Source organism: Cervus canadensis, chromosome X (genome assembly GCF_019320065.1).
Source record: "Cervus canadensis isolate Bull #8, Minnesota chromosome X, ASM1932006v1, whole genome shotgun sequence".
In the NCBI taxonomy this organism is placed as follows: Eukaryota; Metazoa; Chordata; class Mammalia; order Artiodactyla; family Cervidae; genus Cervus; species Cervus canadensis.
Genome location: NC_057419.1, coordinates 113,332,690 through 113,358,398, shown reverse-complemented (window position 1 = coordinate 113,358,398; position 25,709 = coordinate 113,332,690). Strand labels below are relative to the sequence as shown.

General features: G+C 41.4%; 1 protein-coding gene across 8 annotated transcripts in view; it reads right to left on the bottom strand.

The window, feature by feature from the left end:
* MAP7D3 (MAP7 domain containing 3) overlaps positions 1-25,225 on the bottom strand; it is a 50,197-nt gene extending 24,972 nt beyond the window's left edge. For 7 of the 8 annotated variants that reach the window (XM_043459644.1, XM_043459648.1, XM_043459646.1 and 4 more), the window contains exons 1-6: positions 13,260-13,399; positions 7,709-7,807; positions 7,532-7,615; positions 5,944-6,107; positions 2,821-2,932; positions 2,182-2,280 (exon numbers count right to left, since the gene is read on the bottom strand). In XM_043459644.1, the coding sequence (XP_043315579.1) occupies positions 2,182-2,280; positions 2,821-2,932; positions 5,944-6,107; positions 7,532-7,615; positions 7,709-7,807; positions 13,260-13,314 (613 nt within the window). In that variant the 5' untranslated portion in view covers positions 13,315-13,399. Of the gene's footprint in view, positions 1-2,181; positions 2,281-2,820; positions 2,933-5,943; positions 6,108-7,531; positions 7,616-7,708; positions 7,808-13,259; positions 13,400-25,076 lie in introns of those variants that run through there. The other variant, XM_043459647.1, reaches the window with a different exon arrangement.
* Between the last annotated feature and the right edge of the window lie 484 nt (positions 25,226-25,709).

Sequence of the window (25,709 nt, the reverse complement as noted above, 5' to 3'; positions counted from 1 at the left end):
CTTTACATGCTTCACTAATACAGCAGGTACACATATTAACAAAAACACACGAGCGTTCACTCACTATATTAAAAATATAAGAAATGTCTGTGGAGAAATCTTTGCTAATTCCTCCAATCAATTAGATGGTAAAACAGGGTCAACGCTTGTGAAACAATTAAAATAAAATGAAAGTATACACATATGACATTGCAATGAATGTTATCTAACTTTTCTAAAGGATTGAGCTTATGAATAATAAATTAATTTTATTATATGACAAGGAAGGTGCTAAAGAAAATCTTCCCATATTAATCTATGAATGAACCTGGGCTATACGTAAAAGTGCTCTGGAAAAGCATACTAAGGTTAATGATGGAAAGTGGATCAACTTCTGTTGGACTATGTATTACAAGAGAAAATGAGATGCGTCAAAACTGACAAATAACGAAAGATCTCTCAAGTTCATTGTTGAAAATTTTAAGAGTTCTAAAAGTACAAATGATGTAATTTAAGTATAAACAAAACAAAAAATCCTTTTTCAACATATATTTAGACAAAAATGGAAATCTTTCCCACTAAGTTAACCACTGCTACAATTAACTAATTATATGCTTTAAATGATATCCAGAATCTTTTATTTTATTTTAAAATTCACTGGAATTTTAGAGCAATCAGCATGCTCAAAAAATGCTCAGACACCTAATAACACAGAAGAAACATTTTTAATTCAAACTATAATTATGCCTTTGTTTCAATTCACAAGGTACAAAAATGGTATATCTTTTCTACAGCCAAGTTTGAGGGAAGGAAGTGGAATACGTTTGCCATGTCTTTCTCCTGCAAAGGTTTCTGTTTTTTTCTCTGGAAAGAAAAAGGATTTTTTTTGATGGGTATGGTTATCTAATCCATTTCAACTATCAGTGAGAAGCACCATGTAGTATAAGCCAGATATGGTCACTGACACACTCAGGTAAAGATTTTTTTAAAAAAATTAAGGAACGCTAGGGAATTCCCTGGTGGTCCAGTCATGAGAACTCCACACTTTCACTGCCAAGGGTGCATGTTCAATTCCTGGCCAAGAAACTAAGGAGTGCTAATTAAAAGGGCAAACACCAGGAGCAAAATGTATTTGAAGTATCTGCAGTAGATAAGTTTTATTTTATTTTAAAGAGCACTGTATTACCTCTACAAAGACTTGTAAAGTAGAGCTTAGAAATATTCTCTCATTAACACTGTTAAAAAACCACTTTATTTGCTTTGGGGAAAGACACAGACTTGTTAGTGGAATGTACAGTTTAAAAACATGATCGAATGACCAAAAAATTATGATCAGACGACCAAAATATAAACCATAAAAGACCAGGGTGGAATGGAAATCACTGAATTTCATGGGGTCTTAATTATAAAATAGGAAGGTAACTTGCTTGTCAACTTTACATATATATGAAGCAGATCAACCTGTCCACTGCTATATATATGCTATTATTTTTCTTAAATTAGGTAACATTCATGAAACTTAACGGAAATTGAATGGACTACTCTAGTTTCTGGAAAAACGGATTTCAGTTTTAGGTTAGACAGAATATGGATTAATTCTAAAATAAATTATTGTGCCACTTAATGGCAATGTCTTTGGGTCAAAATATATTTCATAGCTGTTGGGCTACCTGAGCCCAACAAACCTATCTGATATGATTAGTACACAAACCAAGAAACAAGGGGCTTCTCTGGTGGCGCAGTGGTGGAGAGTCTGCCTGCCAATGCAGGGGACATGGGTTGGATTCCTGATCTGGGAGGATCCCACATGCTTTGGAGCAACTAAGTACTTGTGCCACAACTACTGAAGCCCGTGCACCCTAGGGCTCATGCTCTACAACAAGGGAAGCCACCACAATGAGGGGCCTATGCACTGCAACTATAGTGTAGCCCCTGCTCACAAGAAAAGCCCAAGAAGCAACAAAGACCCAGCATAGCCAAAAATTTTAAAAAATTATTTTTAAAAAGAAACAACTGATTTTCAACATACTGATGAAAATACAAAAAAGGAATGACCGTCTCTACTGTGAAACAACGTGGTGCTCTTCTAAAATAAATCTAAATGTCCTATGATCTAAAGAGTAAGTGGTACTGTAGAAACACATATAAAGACTTGATTTCACTGGTTTGAAACTCAGTAAAATACATGAAATAAATACTTACTCTTGGCAACAGAATTTTGAAGACCAGTAGATGACATTTGTCTGTGTAATCCACAAGTCCCCTGCTCAAGCTTTTCAGTAGATGTAGAATGTTTACTGACTGAGAAAAGATGCAAGATTTACTGTACTCATATATAAAAAAGCATCATTAGCTGAAACAAGATGAGCTCATGATGCACTTATACAGAGCATAAACATGTATTAATTAGGTACACAATACTGTCAATCATTCCTTATAAATTATGAAAACTTAACTTACATTTTATGCAATTGCTTAGAATTACATCCACACATAGGAAAAATTATAGTACATCATTAGTAAACAGGGCAATTTATTTTTAAAATATGCACTGGATAAAGCTGTGTAAAGCTTATCAATTATTATTCATTTTTACAGAGATTACAAGTTTAAATGGTAAGATTTTGGGTATACTGTATAAAATAAAGTTATTATAAAATTTCACCTGTTTCTTTGGCAATCTCACATGACACAAATTTAAATGCACGCCAAAGAGTACATGGCAGTGTTTTCACTTAGGATACAAAGCTGAAAATCCGTTGTAAATGCAACCTTATACTAATAGCCAATATCTACATGTGAAAATGAATGAACTTAAAGTTTAGCAGTTGTATTAATTACCAGTCTTATTTTGGGAATTGACTGTTGTACAGCCTTCCCATGACCATCTTTTTGGACGGTTAATGTGGCTGCTCCTTTCCAGTGTACGATGAAGGACGGCTTTGAATTTCTCCTATTTAAAATAAAAGCCAAGAAACATTTAGGAATGTATTATATTCACTAGTGTAATTCTGATCTATCAGTTATAAAATACCCCTACCACCAAATTTTTTAATCAGGCAAAATTTTTTTTATAAAAGAAAAGTTAAAATTGGAAACATCTCAGGTATGAATCCATACTTTCCCAACTAAGTAGGTTTTAATCTTATGGATATGAATCGAGAAACTGACCATGCGTCCCTCTTTGCTTGTATCATTAGGAAATTTAGAAATAAAGGTGTAGCCTATTCCAGCAACTATACAAGGACTGAGTAGTATGCTTTGATGTATGCTAATCATATCTTATGTTTTATGATTTTCTTACTTTAATTCCCCCCTCTGCTTGATTCCCTCAAACATTTATTTTTTCATCTGGTTGTGGTATATAGTTTTTAAAATATACCTTAAATTCTTTGTAGAATGAGGCAGAATAAAAAATCAGCCAATACATACAAGTGAAACTATGCCAGATCATCTATTATACCCATATTTCTAACTTCTTAAATTCTGGTGTTAACTAATCAAGTTTTTTTGTTTTTTTGCTTTTTTTTCTGATTTTTTTTTCATTTATTTTTATTAGTTGGAGGCTAATTACTCTACAATACTGTAGTGGACTAATCAAGTTTTTAAAAAGAGCTGTGTTTGTCTTGACCTCAGCTTTAGTCTAAACTGTGCAGGATAACAGGTCTACGAATGCAAATGCTACACAGTGGCAAAACAGCGCCACTGTCAGAAATGAGATGCAGTTTTCTATTCCTCATCTCTGTGCTGTAACATACCACGGACTACACTCACGTAAGCAAATCAACCTCAGGGCCAGAAAGTTTTCTATTCTTCCCTGACAACAACTGTTTCATAGCAACATCATCCTTATAATGTTCCCACAGTTTAGAGGGTGAACATATTAGGAAAATGGAGTCATCCATATCCTCTGAGGAGAAAAGCAACTGCAATTTTAAAATGAAACTTATCTAATGACAATATTTTAAATTATATTTTCTAACAGAAAGGAAGTTATTCTAAATTACTTAGACACCCCAGAAGTATAATAAAGATTAAAAACAGAATATTCTTGTATTATTAAAACCTCTCTCCTAAGCACTCTATTTGCTGTTTCCAGATGTGCTGACCCTCCATGCTCTTTCAGGTTCCTTCTGGCATCTGTGGCTCACGTGCAAGCTCCTGTCCTCTTTCCCATATGCCCCTGTCCATACTTGCCCCTCCTCACCACCACTGAGTTTGGGGTTTTTTCCTGCTCTACTGAATCATTCTCTTTTTCTATGTGCAGCCTCCTCAGTGATGTTCGGTCCCTGCTCTGTCTAGGCCTCTCCCACACTAGCTCTCTGGGGCCGGTTCTCTTTTGACCTTTCTCCTTGTCTTCTGGCCTCTTATCTGGCTCGCTCTCTCTCTCTCTGGCTCCCACTCTGTCTACAGTGCCGTTTTGTTGCGTCTTCCTTCCCTGTGTTCTCTCTCAGGTTCCTCTTTTCCTAAGATGGTCTTTTCTACTCATAGTCCTTGGGACTCTCCCTCTGTCCTCCAGGGACCTTTCCTGACCCAGCACAGTTTCCTATTTTACTCTCTTTGGTTCTGTCTTTATCAAGTTCAGTTTCTCTGGCCTTCACTCTTCTTTACCACAGAGAAGTAGTTTTAAGGAAACAGTTCACAGAGGAAGATAGAGTGATACAAGTTCTGAATGAGAATTCATTAAATACTGGAATGTGGGGAAAAAGAGAAGGTGTTGGTGAACCATGGATAGGGAAGAAACACCACAGGAGTAGTCCTAAAATAAAGAAGATTCACTGATGGGGATAAGGAGTTGGGAGGGGCGGGTGTGAGGCATTTTCAAGAGCCAACTGTGTGCAAAAGTTAGGAAGAAAAGTGAGCACCACAGAGAAAGACACAGAGAAGAGGGCTCTTGGGAGAGAAATGGAAACAAAGAGAAAAGGAAAGAAAAAATATTTTAAAATTAAAGCAACAGAAAAAAAAACAGAGAGAGGATAAAAACCCATACACTGAGAGAACAATGGCAGAAACTCCAAAGATGGGGAGCAAAAAGGAGGGAGAAGCTAAGACAAAGAAAATAGAAAGAAAAAGGGGGTGCTATTAGAAAAGGGCCAGAGTCAGACAAAGAGCCAGAGACAGGCCAAGGCTCACTCAGGGACACTTGAGGGGCACTGGAACAAAGAGAAAGAGAGAATGACAGTGAAGAAAAGGATGGAACATGCCAATTCCGAAGGAGCCAAGGACACTCATAGTAAAGATGTGGAACAACCTACAGGAGAAAAACTTGGTGTCAGAGAGAATCCTACAAACTGAGACAGGTAACCAGATGCTCACAGAGAAACAGCCAAAGGCAAACCGGCTGAAGAGGGACAGACAGAGAAAGAGAGGGCAGGACAAAGGTAGTGACTTGTATCAACAGAGTGCCAAAGACACCCAGAGTCCAGATAGGAAGAGAGCAAGGCCACAACACAGAGAGAGAAAGGAACAATAAGGGGAGAGGGGGAGAGAGCAAAGAAAAGGGAGCCAGGGAACCATGGGGAGAGTGGAAGGCTCTGATCGGCTGGGCTCTGCCACTCACACAGTGAGGGGAGTGGTGAGAAGCAGACGTCAGGGTCAGAGAGGGCCCTATCAGAGAGGGCCTGATAGTGGGTGGGTGAATACTAGGCAATGGGACAACACCTTTGGTAGGAGAGAAAGTGCCTCAGAACAAAGCCCAGGCTGTAGGCACCCTGCAGGCGCACAGGGCTCTCTCCCTGGATGTGCAAGGCTCCTCTTCACCTCAGTTACTAAAGCCTAAACTCAGGCCTCAGATCAGGATGGGGCAAGAGCTGCTAATTTAAGGAAAGAGCAAAGAAGAACTGGTATTAGTTCCAGAAGAATCGGGATCGGTTCCAGTGAAAGCAGAGAAGGGCTAAGAAAAAAGTACTGCAGAACCAGGCAACACAGTGTATCATCTGATTAACAGAGAAGAAAAACACATACCCTTTCTTCCTCTAGCATTTCGTTTCTCTTTTTTTCTGCAGATATTCTCCGTTGTTCATCTTTTTCTTTCTGTTCCCTCAGCTTTCGCTGTTTCTCTTCCATCTGTTTTTCATATACGATCTTAGACTTTCTTTCTTTTTCAAGTAGTTGTGTCTCTCTATTAGCTGAAATATTCCAAATGCAAGGTAAGAGCCAAGAAAAAAACTGTTTAAGTTTTCCACATTACAGACAGGGAAGGAAAGTTAATGTATTTTATTCTCTTTCTTAAAAATAACATAACCTGTGCTAATAATTAAAGATTTATTATATAAATGACCAGAGATGGCCACAAAAGAATCATTTCCACTGGGTGTTCATTTAACTCCTGAGAAGTGAATTGGCTTAAATGACTCTCCTCCTGTCTGAACTAAAATTCCAAATTCAAAAGAAATATTTTCTTTCATGCAATGTTTCTGCTGACTTGAGCTGAGAAGTCAAACCCCATCAGATTAATATGCTGTACATTAAAATAAGAATTAAAAAACACATGGCCAGAATATATGGCTTTTTCTTCTAATACGAAACTTCTTTTTAAAGGCCTCGTCTAAGCAGACCATATTGAGCATGCCAATTTGACCTTCATGGACTTAGGCACATACCACATTACTGACCAGCATGATGTTTTCCTACATTCAAATTTCCTCTCACTAAAGCCTGGAGAGCACCCATGCAGTTGTAAAAATACTCTTCTAAAGAGCTACAGGAAGAATCTGCTCCTCACCAAAACAGAGACAACTGCTATTCCATTTGAATGAAGGTGAGCACTAGTTTTGCAGTGGATTTACAAGGCCAGATGAGGAAAATACATAGCTGAAAAAGCATTCTCTCAAGATTATGGTTCTTTTAGAAAAGAATATTAGATTCTTTTAGATCTTAATTGATACAAAGTCACACTTGAGAAAGCACAGCAATCAGTGAAAGACACCAAATCTATAGTAAGATTATTAGCAAATTCATTTATGTTTTTGGCCATGCCATGGCTTGTGGGATCTTGGTTCCCCAACCTGGTATTGAACCCCAGGCCTCTGGCAGTGAAAGCACAGGGTCCTAACCACTGGACCTCCAGGGAATTCCTTCATTTTTGTTTTCAGAGTCATTTTTACTGAAATCCCATTTTGCTTGTTTCTACAAACGCTGAAGAAATTTTCATACTTTAGTTTTCAGAAAATGAAAGCTATTAAAAAAAAAAGATAAAAAAAAAAAGAAAAAAAAAAAAGAAAATGAAAGCTAACAGAAACTACTATTTCAAAAATAAAAAATTTGGCCAAATATTTTTCACAAATCTTATCTCATTTAGTATATGCTTTTAATCCAATATAGCACATAAAGTAAAAAGACAGTAACACATACTGCATAAGATATACTATTAAAAAAAGATTAAAAAGTAAAACCACTTTGAAAATATGTAACCTTAATGTAAAATTTATTCATTTTGATTTTTTAAAAAGTTTAAAATATACCATCATCTTGATTCATTTTGCTGTACAGTATAAACTGATGCAACATTATAAAGTAACTATATTCCAATAAAAATTAATTTAAAAAATACCATCATCTTGTCTTTTTTTCTCTTCTCTCCGCTCCTTTGCTAATTTTTGTTTTATGTCATTTTTAAGCACAGAGCCATCTATTACTAAAAAAAAGAAATATAATTAGATGTCAATAGGATATCAAACTTAGAGGATATAACACTTTGACATCTATCAAAGTACTCTAGAAATTATACCTGGCTTAAATGGTGATTTTATATTTGGAGGCTGGGATGGAACAGAACTAAAGCTACCTTGACTTCGTCTTTCTTCAGCAATGGCATTAGCAGCAGCAACTAAAATACAGGGAGATAAAGGAAAGGGATTAAATATTAAGAAGACAAACAGCTAATCCAAGGGCGGCAAATTCTATCTTCGAGGATAAAGGATAGCATCTCTTCGAGAAGGCATGACAGATGACTCTGGGTCAGCAAAGACATACTGAGTACCTATGATTTTCAACAATAATTCAACAAAGAATTAACACTGTTTACTGTAGACACGCCAGCCTATCTGTGCACACACAGTTGTCACTGGAAGCAGCAACATGAGCTGGTGGATGAATAAGAGCTAATGAGTAACAGATTTCAAAAATGCCTCAGACAAGACATTACACCAAGTACTAGAAAAACTGAGCTGGCAAGGATTCGGAAAAAATGTTTTGCCATAAATTGGGGTTATTTAAAAAAGATCTGGAGTTTATGGATTTGAATTTGGAAGCAAAAGTGTCAACAGTGAGAGCCTCAGAGATTGGGCCCAATATTAAGGAGAACATTTATAAATCACCTTGATCAGGGGCTGTCTACCCTGGCTCCCCAGCAGAGTCACCCATATTGTTTTAAAAAAAAATTAGCAATGCTTTCCCCTCCCCACTTCCACTCTCTGAGAATGGGGCCCAGGCCTTTGCAGTTGCTAAAAGCTCTATTCTGATGCACAGTGAAGGTGGAGAAACACTCAAGGAAGTTCCAATGGGATTGTTATTTTTCGAGGTAGGAAAATGTCAAGTTAATAAATATTAATTAACACATCTTGTGTAAACAGGTAGAAAATGGTAAATAAACTTCAATAAGGGTGAAGTATAAGAGTGTGGGAGCACAATTTGAGAGAAAGTAAGAAAAACTAAAATTGTGGATGATACCAAAACAAGTTATTGGGGAATTCCCTGAACTCTTTCCATATATGACTCTATCTAAAACGCCTCACAGTAGCAGGCATCTTCAGGAAGGAGCTGGAGAATAACACTGAAAACTCCCTTCTACCCTAGTATAAAAGCACAGGAAACATGCCCCTGTGATACTGCATACAATTCTGGTCTCTACATATTAAGAAAAACATAGAACAGTTGAAGATGGGCAGTTAAAATAAGAGACTAGAGGGTCTGTGGTTGTACTCAGAATGAATGAACTTTGAGATGTTACTTGCCACTGATGAAAGATATCTGGGAGCCATTTTACAGAGTAACCCTGAAAGTGACACAACTGCTGCCATAGAGACCACCATTTCAAAAGGGGAAATGATTTTTTTTTAATCCCAGAGACCAAACAGCTCAGATAATCCACGATCTAGCTAAATTTGAATTGAAGATTAGACTCTTCTAAACTTCTTCAGTTATAAACTTCTTCAGTAATTTATCAATTTTGTGGACCACAATTATTCTCTCAATTTCAGTCCTGGTGTACTAAAACTCTTATATAGTCTATAAGTTAAATAAACCATCCTACACACCCCCCTTCCACTCACATTTCTATGTGAGCATAGAGAAAACCACTGTTGCTTTTGCATGTTCAGTTTTCCTGCTTAAAAGTCCTAAGGAAAGTCCATATTTTGGCACAATTTAGTTGGCCATAAGGACAATTTCCCTCAAAATGTACAATCTTACCAGATTTAAAGATCTTATTAATCACAAGTAAACTTAAAAGTAGTTGTTGTGGCAATAATGGACCACATCATATACAGATTATAATATCAAATCTAATTTTTTTTATTTTGGCTGCACAGGTTGGTTTGCGGGATCTCAGTTCTCTGACCAGGGATTGATCCCAGGCCATGGCAGTGAAAGTGCCAAATCCTAACCATTAGACAGTCAGGGAACGTCCCTCAAATCTGATTTTTACTTCCAAATTCCTACTGACAGAAATACATTCACCAAAAGGACAGGCTCTAAAAATGTCCAGACACTAGACGAAAGCCTCCATGTCTGGAGTTAACAAAATGAACATTTTATTCAACTCTATTCAATGAGGAATTTAATTCACTTTAAAGTAACAGGTGCAATAGAGTATTTCTATAGTTCATATACTAACTCTAAACTCCAAATTAAAGTTAAAAGTTACTTTCTGCCTGTAGATTAAATAAGAAAACATGCAGATATTATTACTAAAACTGAATTATTAATCTTAATCTGTATTTCCAATAAATTGCCATAATGAGTAATGTATATCACTTCACCATTTATGAAGCTGTTTTCATTGATTACCTCATTTAATTCTCATAATAATCCTATAAAGTGGATATTATTTTCTTCATTATTTTCTTTACAGATGAGCAAACTGAAGCTAAATATAAATTTCCCAGATCACACAGATAGGAACTAGTAAAGCCAGAATTTACTTCAATTGTAAATTTACTTTGAAATATTACATAATTATGAAGGACCAGACTGTACAAAACCCATATCAACTTTTATATGACTTAGTCTAATACTCTTACTTCAGCTACTTTTAAGGTTACTTCTTTTTAAAATACCACAATGAAGGAATTAAGATCTAAATGTATACAACTTATTCAACAATAAGTAAATGAAATATATGGGTTTTGGTATAAAACATACTTTGGAAATACAGCAATGGAAATTATTTTAAAATAAAGCATTTACTTTATTTTTTTTTTAAGAAATCACTATTATGCTGTGGCTAAGAAAAGCCTAAGTTTTAAGAAAATGTGTAAAAGACAATACAAAAAGAAAATGATTCTCTTTTTTTTTTTTTTTGGTGGCACCTCAAGGCTTGTGGCAATTTAGTTCCCCAACCAGGGATTGAACCCTCAGCAGTGATAGCAGAGTCCTAACCCCTGGACCACCAGGGAACTCTGCCATTCTCCTTCTATGAGGAGAAAATAAAAATCATTCCAGCTATCTAACCCAATAAAAGCCTCAGAATAAAATGAACCAAAAATAGGTGCCACTAGAAGGCCAAAGTTAAAGAATGTTTTACACTTGATAGATTTTTTAAAGATATCATTGAAATTTTGAGGCCCCTTCTGGACATAAGGCATTTTAGGTCATTACTGACTTCAACATAGAAAATTTCTGCTTCTCTCCTAAACCTCCTTCCTCAACACACACAAAATCTGTGTCATAAGGGTTCTGCTCTACTAGGGCAAGCAAAATGCAAGAAAGGAAGAACATTTTTCTAAGACAGTTATTTCAAGAATGGTAATAATCTTCCTAAATCTGCACCCAAGCACGATCACCGCAAAATGGGTGAGATATCAATGAGAAATATTCATCCCAATACTTATTAGCAATTCTACACTATCTGCCACAGTTGTTACTCTTGACATCACAAAGTTCCACGTAAAATTTATAGCCCCACCTCTCCATGACCTTTCTTTGGTACTAACTGGAAACATTAAATCACATAAACTAGTGAAATAGTATTTCTTATTACTTAGCAAAGGGCATAGATTGCAAAAAAAAAAAATGATTGAAAGATTTTTTTAAAATTATTTTAAGGGCTATGGTTGTGGCAAGAAACACACATACCATGAAACCAAGTTGCTACAGATGAACGAATACAGTGCTATTCACTGTTGTTTGGGTAACAGAATAAAAAGAGGTAAATTACTACAAGTCTTGAGCTCCTGCTGGATGCAGCCTTCAAAGCGTAGGCTGCCAGTGGTATCTAGCAGCAGACTGTCTTCCAGCAACCCAGTCCCTGAGCCTTCCCACACAGTTGCTGGCCCAGTCCTGGAATCCATCCTTCTTCAAAGCTGAGTAGTTTGGAGTGGTGTGGTCCCCTGCAGATCCGTCCCACCCACACCAAGGCTCTCTGTTCATGACCTTATTAACTTAAAGTTTGCATGTCATTAGGCCAGGGAGAGGGTGAGAAAATATTAAGAAAAAAAAAAAAAGAAACCGAAGAAATCTGCAATCAGGAAACAACAAAAATAAGGGGGATTCAGGGAATTTTGCCTAAAACAGCAACAAAGTTTATTCACTGTTATACAAGTTTATTCACTTGTATAAGAGAAAAGAAGCAATTGCCACAAAGTGGCAGCACATTTCATTAACCCTTTGTCCCCTCAGGAAAATGCTGTGACCATGAAGTTCTTTCTAATCAAGGTGATCCTCTGAAAACTTTAATATGTGATGCTTTCATTCCTAATATGAAATGGACAGCAAAGATGTCAACTAGGGTTCTGAGTTAAGCCTTTTTTATTTCGCTTTCAAGTTTTTGGTTTGAAATACTGTGAATTCAAGCAACTGTCCCATGTAAAATTTTAAAAATACTTTGCAATGTTCAATATAAAAATACGTTGGGGGGGGGGTGTTATCCAGAATGCTGGTTAGTTTAAATCAGTGAAGTAAGTCAATGTCAGAGAACCTTAGGTGCCAATAAGCAATAAAACAATCTGAATTTATTGCAAACTCTCCCCGTAGGTGAACCATAATAAGCTAGAGACAGAAGAGTTTTTCTCCTTGTGCAATAATGAAAGTGTATTTGCTGTTGACATAGTCTCTGGGGAGTTAATTCAAAGCGTTCTAAAGTAACACAAACCCTTCCAATTGCAGCCAGTCTAAATTAATTTCTTAACTGCAATTGGAAAATTCCCGAAGGACTTCAATAAAATCAATAAGACTGTTTTACTCAAGCTCATATAGGAAGAAACTAGCTCGAGTACTAAAAGCAACCTCCCACAAGCAACATGTACTAGCTCAAGCACTGGAGCAGTCTCCTGGGCTAAGCCATGCGCTGCCAAATTTTATAAAATAAGCAATTCAGGAGACAAATTTCTTTGCTGATGGGACCAGTTTAGAAGAAAGCACCCAGAAGCGCCGAGTTTCGTTCAGTTCAACCTAGGGTCTGCAAGACGTCCCACGGAAGGTGACATCCTGGCGATCACGTGCTACAGGAGGCAAGCCAAGAGGAGCGGGGGATGGGGGCAAGTCTCATCCCAAATTGCAAATCAAGACCCTCACGGCCCCCTCCTCACAGGACCTTAACCAGATCCTAACCAGAAGGGTGCGGGAGGTCAAGTCTCCGGAGAGCCCGGGGTTCCAACTGTGGAAGACGAAGAAAGCGCGAGCGTCGAGGGCTGAGGGAAATCTCCAGGGCTGCCCGGAGCCGAGAGGGCCGTCCCGGCACCCGCCGTCCCCCGAAGGCAGGCGGGGCTCGAGGTTGTCCTCGGGCTCCGGGGTGCTAGGCGCCCGCCCTCCCGCGCCAGCAGCGCCCGTTAGTTCTCTCGCGCCCCGCCCGCCGGAGGGGGTGCGGCCGTCGGCAGTGGCAGTTGGACCGCGCGGGCTGAAGGACTTGGGCTGGTCTCCCCTCCCGCCCGCGTCCCCTCTCGGCGACCCGTCCCGTCCCAGGGCGCTCCGACGCGGGTGAGGGGATGACCCGACGGCGCGTGAGGCGACTCCGGAGTCAAGTTCTCTGGCGCGAGCCGCGCCGCTCCGACGGTCCCCGAAGCCGCGGGAAGCCCGCGTCCCGCACGGGCCCGAGCACCCTCGGGAGCCGCCGACCAGCTCACCCATCCGTTCGCGCAGTCCCCTCAAGGATGTGCCACCGCCGGCGCGCTCCGCCATCTTCGGAGCAGCCGAGCCGGGAGCCGCTACACGCGCTGGGGCCCCAGTGCGCAGGCTCTCGCGCGGCCGCTGCGGAGCCGGTGCCGTGGCGTCGTCGGGGGGCGGGAAGGGGCGGGGCCCAAAGGGCCGCCACGCCCACCTCGGACCCGCGACCGCTCAGCGCTGCCTTCTGCGCACCAAGTTGTGAGCCGCTAGGCGGCGACGACCAGGTGTAAGTAAAGACACTCTTTTACTTCCCCTGCTCTCCCCGCACCGTGTGTCCTGGCGGCCGACCGATCATCAGCCATCCAACATTCCTTTTTTCCTCACTTTACCTAACAACGCAGAACCATTCTTCCCTTCATTGGTTTGTTCACTCATGGGGCTCTTCTTGAGTGCCTCTTTGGTGCGCTTGCATCTTGAGTTTGCTAGTCTTTGAAACACGACGCGAAGGCCCAGGTTGGGGGAAGAAAGAGGTTCCTGTGAGGCTCTAGGGGGCTTGATCACAAGGAAAGATTTTCTTAAAACTGTGTAGACTAATTCGTGACACTGTTAGGCCTCAAAGTTGTGTGAATTACCTTTAGAGTGTCTTTAGGTCTTTAAAGTGAAGGAGAGGACTTACTGATGTTAATCACTCCAGATACATAATTATATATTACATATATAATATTCATTAACGATTCCTATCCGGAATGCATAAAGATCTAAAAAATATTTAAGAAAAAGGCAATTCCCCCCAAAGTGAGCAAAAGGCATAAGCAAGCCTTTCACAGGAGAGAAGACACAAATGGGCAATAAGCATAAAAAAAGATTCTCAAACTCTTAAGCACTCAAGAGGACACAAATGAAAACCACAAGATACCATGTTACACCTACAGATTTGACAAAAATTTAAGAGCAGAAAATAAGTGTTGGTGAAGATGTAGTTTAATATTGGTGGAGAAAAATAATACTGTAAATCAACTAGACTTCAATTTGAAAAAATACTAGTGTGTGTGTTTTTTTTGGGGGGGAGGCAGGGAACCTTTGGCATTATAGTACCTGAAGCCCTGCTCCTACTTGTATAGAGACACCAGTGTTCTGCATGATATACATAATGGTAGCCATGATTATTAAGACACACATGAAAAAAAAAAAAAAGACACACATGATTAGGACACAAGCAAAGCACATATACCTACACAGAAATTCAGCTTTGATGAATTTATCTGGAACTTCACAAACAGGTCTCTTTTAATCTATAGATAAACCCTTCTTTTTCTCCAACATCTTTGACAGATCACTGTGAAAAGTTCAGTAGGTGAGTCATTCAACAAAAGCTTTTATGACCACCTACTCTGCGCCTGACTGGTTGGCTAGAAAGAGACAGGGGAAAAAAAAAAAAACAAAAAAAGAAAGAAAGAGACAGGGAAGATCCCCTTAGATGTGTCTTTGGGGCTATAGCAGCTCCCTAAGGAGCCCCCGCAGGACTGTCTGTACATTTCTCAGAAAAATTTTGGAACTGAAGACTGCCATCTTGGGGAGATTGAGTGTGTTCTGGAGCCAACTCACTCAGAGCTGGGAAACAACCCAGGCCACTTAACTTCTCCCCGCCCCTGTTTGGAAAGCCTGTGTTCCCCCGTGAGCAAAAAAAAAAACCCTGAATTCCTGCTATTTCTTTCCTACTTGGCTATTTTTTCCCTTAAACCCGACACCAGCAGGAAAAATATTCAGAAACCACACTCATACTAGGTCTAGGAATTGTCACTTTTTTCTACTAATACATTGAATTCACATGTAATTAACACACAGTGCACTTATCAAGTCTAACAAATTTGCATTGAAGCTGCTACCATCACAGCCCTGTGGGAAGAGTGCTAAGCCTCACAGCCCTGAGACAACTGTCCCTCTGCATCCTAGACTGCCTGTCAGATTCATCCGTCATATATACAGCAAAGTCAGGGCTCTGGATTTTCGTTCTCCTCTCATTTCTGACTCTTGTCTCACATCTATTGCCGCTTGGCTGTGATACAGGGGGAAGAGTGTTGCTTCATTCTGGACTCATCTCTTCCAATTCTACTCACACGTTTTCCTCCCTTTTCCCAAATCCACACTTTTTTTCTCTCTAAGTTACAGGCTCACCTCAGGCTCTGGTCATTTCTTGCTTGGTTGATGGCAGCTTTCCCAGCTCCGAAATTCCTACTGCAGCACATTGCCCTGACCCCGCCCCCGCCCCCCCTCCCGCCAATGATCCTTCAGTCCCCTTTCCCCACTCCCCCCTTCCCCTTCCCTTTGCACTGAGGACCAGGGTGACCTTGCTCTTTCCTGGGATGTGGTGGAGGACTGATTCTCATGTCCTGAGATCACCAGGGTGGGGGGCATGAGCTTCTGAGGAGAGGAAGAAGAGGCCAGCACTGTCAGTTGGATCAGACAAACCTCAGATGGGAAGGGCATCATGGTGGTGGTGCAATCTGCTAGGAGCAGAAGCTGCATCTTAGAGTCTTAGATACTTACAGGTAAATAGTAACATGTCATTTGTCCAATACTTATACAATGACAGGCACAGTGCTTAAGGTTCTACATGGATTATTTCATCTAATTCTTACACCACTTCAAGATGTAGCTTCTGTTATCTCCTCATTTTACAGATAAGGAAAGAGTTAACCTCCCCGGGGTTAGCTCAGTTAGCAAGTGACAGAGCCAGGATTCAAGGCCATGTATATCTAGTACTTCTTCCACTGTGTCTTCTAATTTACCAGATGACGAGCCCTAGTCCACTTTTAATTCCTAGCCCATGTCTTCACTTCTCCATTGATGCAGTCCCCACACTCAGTCTATTATTTTTTCTGGCTCAGCCTTGTGGTGCATGAGATCTTAGTTTCCCCATCAGGACCAGGGATGGAAACCTGAGCCCCCTGCATTGGAAGCTCGGAGAGTCTTAACCCCTGGGCTACCAGAGAAGTCCCTAGACATGGACTTTTTTTTTTTTAATCATTGGTGAGGTCTTCCTAAAACTAAATCTTTTAACTCAAGTTACCACTATGACAGTCTCTTAAGTCTTTAATAATATGGACACAAACTATTCAATAAGAAACCATTGAAAATGGATGTTTAATATATATCTGGCAATAGAGATAAATATGACTTCTCTTAAGCAGCCTTTAGAAAGGCTCAGCTGAGACTGTAAATGCCAGGTACTCAGGGCTGACTTCAAAATGTATGTGTAAAGGAAAATGTGCCACATCTATTTCACTGTTTATCCTGCAATTAATATTTTTTGAATGAATGAAAGAGTACTGAAAGCCTCCACAGTACTGAAGGAGGAAGAAACGAAAATATTTTCAATGGCCACTGGGGTGTTGAAAAGGTCTAGACTGAAAATTATTAAAGGGCAAGAAAATGTTCTTATTTTTTTGCTTGACTTCAAATAAAGTAGAGCAAACATGGGCTATGTTTTCTCATTCTAAATAGAGGGCCTGTAGTATAAAGGGAGCTTCAGGGGATGCCCAAAAGCATAAAATATCAAGGAATGCCCTTTAAAGACACTTTGGAATTTCTAAAAGAGCTAAAACTTGGTAAAATCCAGATGGGAGAGAAGGAGAGGAAAAGAGGAGTTGAGGTGGTTTATTAAAACACAGATTGCTGGGCCCCATTCCCAGAGTTTCTGATTCTATAAGTATGATTAATTGTATAACATATACCACTAAGGAAATGTACCGAATGTCTAGTGTGATGTCAAGTACAGCCTGAGTGGTTAATATCATTACACTTTGATGATGATCAATATTTTAAAATTCTAATCCAGATCTAGCATCATCATTACACTTTGATGATGACAAATATTAAAAATTCAAATACAGATCTAGTGTCATATACATCCTGATACTTGACATTTGTTCACTAAGGGCAGGCAAATGCTTTGCTCTAGGGTTCACTGAAAGCCAAGGTCTGGCCAAGGCCTTGGGGTGAGCATTACAATGGAGGGAGGAACATCACAGACCCTGAGCTGCCAGGCAAGGAGGCCTGAGAGCATTTTGTACCACAATTTCCTGAGACAGAGTGTGGTGGTACAACACATTGAATAGACAGTTTTCCTTCTCTTCCCCACCCTCACCCCCATAGGATAGTTCACCCATATCACACATTCATACCTACATTTGAAAAGGAGCTAACACAGGTATGGGGAAGGTAAAGACATCCAGATCACACACAGGAAGTGAAATGCACAAGAATCTCCTCTCCTTGCCACCCAAGAAGGAAAAGTTTCCCAGGGTCAGAAAATGGACTAAACAATTCTATCCCTAACTCTGGCTCTTCTTGAGAATCCCTTTGCAGAACTCAAGTGTTTGTCACTGGGCTGATACCCTTGCGGAGCCAAAAGCTTGCACTGTAAGCCTCATTGTTTTTTCATGGCCAGCTCACAGATCTCTTTAGAAAATGTGTACTCTTAGAGACAAAAGGGCCTGAGAGGGCAAAGGGGAACTTCTGTGCACATGCTCTGAGGCACATGGGTCTGTGGGGATGCACACGTGGGCAGCCAAAAGCCGAAGCAGGCTTCCAATGGGTTGTCATCTCTCTACGCAGCTGTGCTGAAAGATTCAGTAACATAGAACAAAACTTAAGGGTCAGCGGGACATCCAAGCCCTAGAAAAGAAAATCCTCCAGAATTTTTAAAGTGCTGGGGTAGATGGGGGTGGGGGGAGGAGAGGAAAAGAGCAGATTATCTCTGAGGCCAAGTAAATAGAACATCTTTCCCTGCTCTCAGGGAAAGACACATTCCCTTGACATTGCTTTTCTTTAGTTTCTAGATATTAGTGTCGAGGACAGATCATGGAATGTGAGAGCTGGGAAGGAACATCAAGGCCACTACATTGAGTCCTCTTATTCTCCCCTGAGGCTCAGAGAGGCTTGTTGATGCAAGTTCCCACAGCTGATGGAACCCAGGTCTCCCAGCACCCTATCTAATGAACTTTCCTCTGCACACCCGTGAAAGGCTGTCCACACAATCTTTTAGAAGAAGAAAAAAAAAGTGAGAATTGCAGTCCCAGTGCTGGGAACCACTATGTAATCCAGCTGGAATTTGACCTATATCCTCCCAATGAAACTGAAACGGACATGGGAGGGAAACAGATGGAGATCCCGCTAAGTTATGAAAGACACACTTAAAGGATGTTAAACAACGGTTATTTTTATGAAGGAACCAGTGAGTTGGCTCCTACCTGCTGCTCCACATAATTCTCACTACATCCTCACAGGAACCCTATTCTGCAACAGCAAAACCAGGCAAACATTTGGGCTCAAGCCAATCTCTTGATCTCTACTCTTTCCCCCACCCTCACCCCGCTTCACAGAAACATGATTTGAATTCAGGATAATCTGACTCTAGAGTTCTCTCGCGTTTTCCAGAGGTATTAGAAGCCAGAACAGGAGACAGCCACCCAAAACAGTGCCTCGTGGTCTATTCTGGGGCTTAAAGAGTGGCCAAGCATGCATATTAAGTTACTTCACTTGTGTCTGACTCTTTGCGACCCCATGGACAGTAGCCCACCAGGCTCCTCTGTCCATGGGATTCTCCAGGCAAGAATACTGGAGTGGGTTGCCATATCCTTCTCCAAAGGATCTTCCTGACCCAGGGATTGAATCCATGTCTCTTATGCCTCCTGCATTGGCAGCCGGTTCTTTACCACTGAGCCACCTGGGAATCCCAAAAGAGGGGCCATATCCAGCTGTTACTTGAATCTGGAGGTGGGAATGGAGGAGGTGATCAAGCACCAGCCAAGCCAGAGAGGCTTCATGGAAGAAGTGGCTTTTAAAACCAGGCTTTATAAATGGTGGCTATTTATTGGATAGTAAATTCATATATGTGTTACCCTCAGAACCCTAAGCAGTACTCTGTGGAGGGTTTGTGTTCAATATGTTTTTGTTGTTGTCAATATTATTATGGCTGGAGATAATTAATTCAACTGAAACATACCCAGGAGGAATTGTTCAGTCTTCTGGATCTACCCAGTTCTTTTCTTTCTCTGGGAGGAGGAGCCTGGATGCCAAATTCTGGTGCCTTCTGGATGTGCCTACCCTGGGAAACTGCTGAAGAGGCTGACTTCAGAAAGAAAGTGTGAGAAATAAAGCACTGATTTCAATTTCAGTTCTGTAGAAATATTTAGGCAGCCTGCTTGATGGTGTTTTCATGATTAAAAATGACCCCGGGTGTGCACTTAACAGGAACGTGGGCCACAGCAGGCCTGACATATGCTTTTTCCCATCTCCATATGTTTCATTTATATCTTAATCCTCAGCCTGCTGGGAAAGAACTGGGTAAGATGGCACTTTGGGGACCCGTCAGTTGGTCTCATGCGATTTTCTTAGCCTATGGTATTCACACATCCTCCACTCTGAGTTGGAATCTGGCCCCAGGCCTGTGGAATCACCACAGGGCTGACTGCAGGGGAAAGAAAATTCTAAATGTGAAAGGACTTTGTTCATATGTGAGTCAGGGATGGATTTGCTCTGTTTAAAGAAGGGGGAATGATATTTGAAGCAAATTCGTTCAGGGAGAAGTGCTGCCACTATATATAAACATTTGAAATTTAGTGACTGACTGGCTGGCTACCTTGTGAAGTCCCCAAACTTGCCTTTTGCCCACTGTCACCCGGTCGTTCATCAGTAGAGAATCTGCCTACAATGCAGGATTCCCAGAGAGATGCGAGTTCAATCCCTAGGTTGGGAAGATCCCCTGAAAAGGGCACGGCAACCCACTCCAGTATTCTTGCCTGGAGATTCCAATGGACAGAGGAGACTAGAGGGCTACAGTCCATGGGGTTGCAAAGAGTTGGACACAACTGAAACAACTTAACACGCATGCACGTGTGGTGAAAAGAGCATGGGCTTTGGAGCTCAAAATGTCTGGGCTTGCTTCCCAGTCCTGCCACTTAAAGACTCTTTGACCCTGTGCTTAGGTTTCCTCATCTGTAAAATGAGGATGATAACAATTGCTTAAAACTGTTTTATGAATCTTGAAACCACTTGATGTAAAGCATCAGATGCTCAGTATACAGTATGAGCTAGATATAAAGTAGTTAGTAATAATAATAGCTAATGTTAGTAATAATAACAATAGCTATAATAGTAATAACAATAGCTAATATTTCCGAGGCATGCATTATGTGCCAGGCTTTGTGTTATGCACTTTTTCCCCGCGTTGTCCCACTTATTTTGACAATAATTCTATGAGGTCAGAAGAATTATCCCCTAAAATGCCTGATACTATTAATCATGACTATATACAATACAGCTCAGATCGGGATAATCCCACGCTTTCTAATCCTGCTTTTTCTTCCTCATCTGCCCTCACACCTCCCCATCCTCCTCCGCACAGAGTTTTCATTTGAGTCCAGAGCGCTGGAGTTGTCTCACCAGGTAACAGACAGGGGAATGAACTCAGGAGGCCAAGAGCACAAGCGTTTTGCAACCCAATTGCTGGAAGAAGGCTTTGCAGGCAGAGATAAGAGATCAAATTTTCATGCAAAGAATACTAATTGTGTGGAACTATCTAACAAAGGGGCTTGTTGGCGGGGGAGGGGGGCGGGGAACAAACATGAGAGTCATTCAGAAATCTCCTTTTAAATCAGAATACTGGAGCTTCACAGAAGGCCAGGACTCTTTGTGTTCCTGCTACCACCCTCCTTCCGTCTCTGCTTCCCTCAGCTCTTGAGGGGGCGGGGAAGCGGGGTCAAGGTAGGGCCTTTTCCCTTCAGGTGGCAAGAAAGCCTTGGTGCGGTCACAGATCCAGCCGTCCCCTCCCCCAGGCCCCTCTTCCGGTGGGAAGGTACAAGGCGGGAGCAGATACAGTCCAAACACAGAGATGCCTGTCACTAGGATGCTTGCAGTCCCCTCTTACAAGTGGAGACGGCCTGGTTGGAAGTAAGCACTTGGAAGAAGAGAGGATCTCCCCTGAGGGTCGTCTAAAGCTAAAGCAGCCTCAGATGAGAATCCGCCTCGGAAGCTCATACTCAGCCGCAGCGGTTTATCGCAAAGAGGGAAGCACATTGGCCTTGAAGGTCTAGAAGGGGTTAACCCGGTCACGTGGCTAAACACACCGCCCCACCCACCTCCGCTGGCCGGGCAGACACCCGCGGGAAGTGCTGCCTCCGGCGTGAGAGGCTTATTTAAATGCTAACCGAAGACAAAGCAGAATCTATTTTCCCTTTGGCCTCCAGGAAGCCACAGCAGAGAATTTCAACATTTTTCCCTAACACTGTCTGAGCCTGGTCCCAAATTCTTTCTGACTACGTCTCCCCCTCCCTGCCACTTCTGCCAAATTTCTGGGTGTGTGTGGTCGAAGAAGCACAGTCAGCCGGGTCCCCAGAATTCATGGAAATATGACAGAGAGTAATGTAACATTTTGTATTATGTCGAGTTTTAAAATCAAAAAGTCCTGTTTTTCTCCAGTGACATTTTACATCACACTTCAAGACAATCTGTTGTGAAGGGACACTTTGGGGAAAGGCCAAAGATGGAATAACTCAAACTGGGACTCTTTGCATACCTCAAAGACACTCAATTTCCAGAGTTTAGAGATTTAAAATTTAGTCAGCTGTCCTCTCCCATCTTACAAAGGAAGCCACTTGGAGAGACTGACTTGCCCAAGGTCACACAGCTAGTAAATGGCAGAGCTCTATATGGTAAAGTTTTCAAGAAGCTGTTATACACAATCCAAATTATCACGCCAGCAGGGGTCATTTTTGTGTGTTGAAATTGACAAGCTGATGAGTTGTCAGGAGGATTAAAATAATATCTGCAAAGTGGCATGCACAGTTGCTAAGGCAAATGAAATTAAAAGGTTCCAGAAAAACATCAGTTTCTGCTTTACTGACTATGCCAAAGCCTTCGACTGTGTGGATCACAATAAATTGTGGAAAATTCTGAAAGAGATGGGAATACCAGACCACCTGGCCTGCCTCTTGAGAAACCTGTATGCAGGTCAGGAAGCAACAGTTAGAACTGGACATGGAACAACAGAATGGTTCCAAATAGGAAAAGGAGTACGTCAAGGCTGTATATTGTCACCCTGCTTATTTAACTTATATGCAGAGTACATCATGAGAAACGCTGGGCTGGAAGAAGCACAAGCTGGAATCAAGATTGCCGGGAGAAATATCAATAACCTTAGATATGCAGTTGACACCACCCTTATGGCAGAAAGTGAAGAAGAACTAAAGAGCCTCTTGATGAAAGTGAAGGGGAGAGTGAAACAGTTGGCTTAAAGCTTAACATTCAGAAAACTAAGATCATGGCATCTGGTCCCATCACTTTATGGGAAACAGTGGAAACAGTGTCAGACTTTATTTTTCTGGGCTCCAAAATCACTGCAGATGGTGACTGCAGCCATGAAATTAAAAGACGCTTGCTCCTTGGAAGGAAAGTTATGACCAACCTAGATAGCATATTAAAAAGCAGAGAAATTACTTTGCCAACAAAGGTCCGTCTAGTCAAGGCTATGGTTTTTCCAGTGGTCATGTATGGATGTGAGAGTTGGACTATAAAGAAGGCTGAGTGCCGAAGAACTGATGCTTTTGAACTGTGGTATTGGAGAAGACTCTTGAGAGTCCCTTGGATTGCGAGGAGATCCAACCAGTCCATCCTAAAGGAGATCAGTCCTGGGTGTTCATTGGAAGGGCTGATGTTGAAGCTGAAACTCCAGTACTTTGGCCACCTGATGCGAAAAGCTGACTCATTTGAAAAGACCCTGATGCTGGGAGGGATTGGGGGCAGGAGGAGAAGGGGACGACAGAGGATGAGATTGTTGGATGCCATCATCGATTCGATGGACATGGGTTTGGGTAGACTCTGGGGGTTGGTGATGGACAGGGAGGCCTGGTGTGCTGCGGTTCATGGGGTTGCAAAGAGTCGGACAGGACTGAGCAACTGAACTGAACTGAACTGATGCATTACACATTTTCTTTCCTTGATATTTATGTCCACATACATTTTGAGTTTACAGAGTTGCAATGTTTGTGTCTATATCACATCTTGATCTCTTTTTTTCACTTGACACAGACCCCATACTTACCATTTTAATGCTTAAAGAACATTCCATCTGGTTCATAGACTCTACTTTTTTTTTTTACATGCTACCATTATTGAACATTTGGGTGGTTTCCAGCATTTCACCATTATATATAGCAAGGCTTGGAACAACCTTATATAGCTTGCCACGCTCCCACCCACTGTGGTCCTTTTTAGCTGGTTTCTTTGGAAAATGTTCTCAAAAACGGAATGAGGCATATAAAGAGTTTTCAAAGCAGATTGCTCTCTAGAGAAATAACACCAGTTTACTGTGTTTGTGTGTCATCAGTGATCGCACACTATGGCAGTCGGAAAAAAAAAAAGTGGTTTAACTCTTCTGTCTGGGCATAGGAAAGGAACTTGGGAGTTCTTGGCTGAAACTTCCTAGCCTGGCCCTGTGTACTCCACCCTTCAGCCCTTGGCAGTGTTACTGCTTTTCTGGCCTTTTCCTAACTTCATGCTTCTGCACAGAGTCTTGGAGCAGAAGTGACCATGCTAATACAGAAGAGGATGAACAGTTCTGTATCAGTAAGTGGCAAAAATCTAAGAAAAGCAACATACAGAAGTTGACTGCCTCAGGTGCTTCACCAAATGAAATGTTGGTGATTCACTTGTAAATTTCCATCAAGACAAAAAGGTGATTTTGGTTTCCAAGATTAGTTGATAAGAAAAGCCTGCCATTTCAGAGAGAAAAGTCTCACTGTGGATCTGGGTATGCATGTGTTTGATTTGACCACTTGGCCCAGTGGACTTGAGAAATCTGTTCTGACTTCTGTCACAAATTGTCAATGATTTAACAATATCAGGTTACATATTTTGAGTATTAAAGACCTTGGCTTCCATGCGTCATCTCATTTAATTGTCATAACCACCACGATCATCCTCCTTTTACAGATGAGGAAACTGAGGCTTAGAAAGATTACCTTGCCCAAAGTCACACACCTAGGAAGTGCAAGAGCTGTGATAAGAACTCAGGTCTGATTCTAAAGTCTTTTTGTGCTTGATCTCATTCTGCCTCTTATACTGTCATTTATGAGATGGGGACTTACCTGCCATACTTACTCCAGTGTTCTTTCAAGTATCAAATGAGAGAAAAACCCCAGAGTGCTTTGTAAAGAGTAAAGAAAACATTGTATAGATGTGTAAGTGAGTAAGTAAGTAAGTGAAGTCGCTCAGTCGTGTCCGACTCTTTGCGATCCTGTGGAATGTAGCCCACCAGGCTTCTCCGTCCATGGGATTCTCCAGGCAAGAATACTGGAGTGAGTTGCCATTTCCTTCTCCAGGGGTATAGATGTGTAGGCATTTTATAAATGTGAGGCGTGGTCATCATTTGGATTTAATTCAGCTACTGTGATGCTCTAGGCTTCCCTAGTGGCTCAGACGGTAAACCGTCTGCCTGTGATGTGGGAGACCCGGGTTCGATCCCTGGGTTGGAAAGATTCCCTGGAGAAGGAAATGGCAACCCACTCCAGTATTCTTGCCTGTAAAATCCCATGGACAGAGGAGCCTGGTAGGTTACGGTCCATGGGGTCACAGAGTCGGACACGACTGAACGACTTCACATGGTCATGGTGATGCTCTAGGACTCTAACCTGGCACAGGTCTAGGCTTTCAGAAGAGATTCAGTCATTTCTATTTTAAGAAAAATTTCTGGGAAGTGGGTCCCTGATTTAAGTTACACTGTCATATTTGCAAATGTAGTGCTCCCCCTCAATAGAGCTATCAGGGGAAAGACTTACCACTGCCAGTGCCATTGCTCCCGATTATGGAGTGATCCATGTTTCAAAAGTAATCCAGTGGACTAGATGGGGTTGTGGTCCTCATGTGCTTCAGGTTTTATTGGTGTGGATGAATCATGAAGCTGGCAAGTGAAGGAGTGGCTGTGTCCCTGAGGAAGAAACCAGGAGTTAGGCACAGCTCACCTTAATACCTGAGCCAGAGACCAACCATTGAGAGGCTGTTAGCCCTGAAAGAGGCCTTAGATAGCTTCTCACTGGACACCGATCCCTTCCATTTCTTATTTCCTGAATTGAGTTTTATTGTTTTTGTTTAAAAGGTATGCACTGTCCCTGTGGAGAAAAGAGAAGGAACGCTGTGTCAGTCATATATTGTATTAGACTCTGTTATGGGAAATTGTGGAACAAGATGCCTTTGGGCATACCTGCGTGTGACACAGCTGCGTGACACACTCGCCTGGCTGTGACATGCCACCCTGAGTGTGCTGTGCCTCCTGGTCTCTTACACACCCGGTCTCTAATTCTAGTAAAACTCTATGAAGTAGATACTATTATTATGCCCATATTACAGATGAGGAAATCAATCTGCCCCAGGATACACAGCTTCTAAATGAAACTAACAGCATATCGACCTCC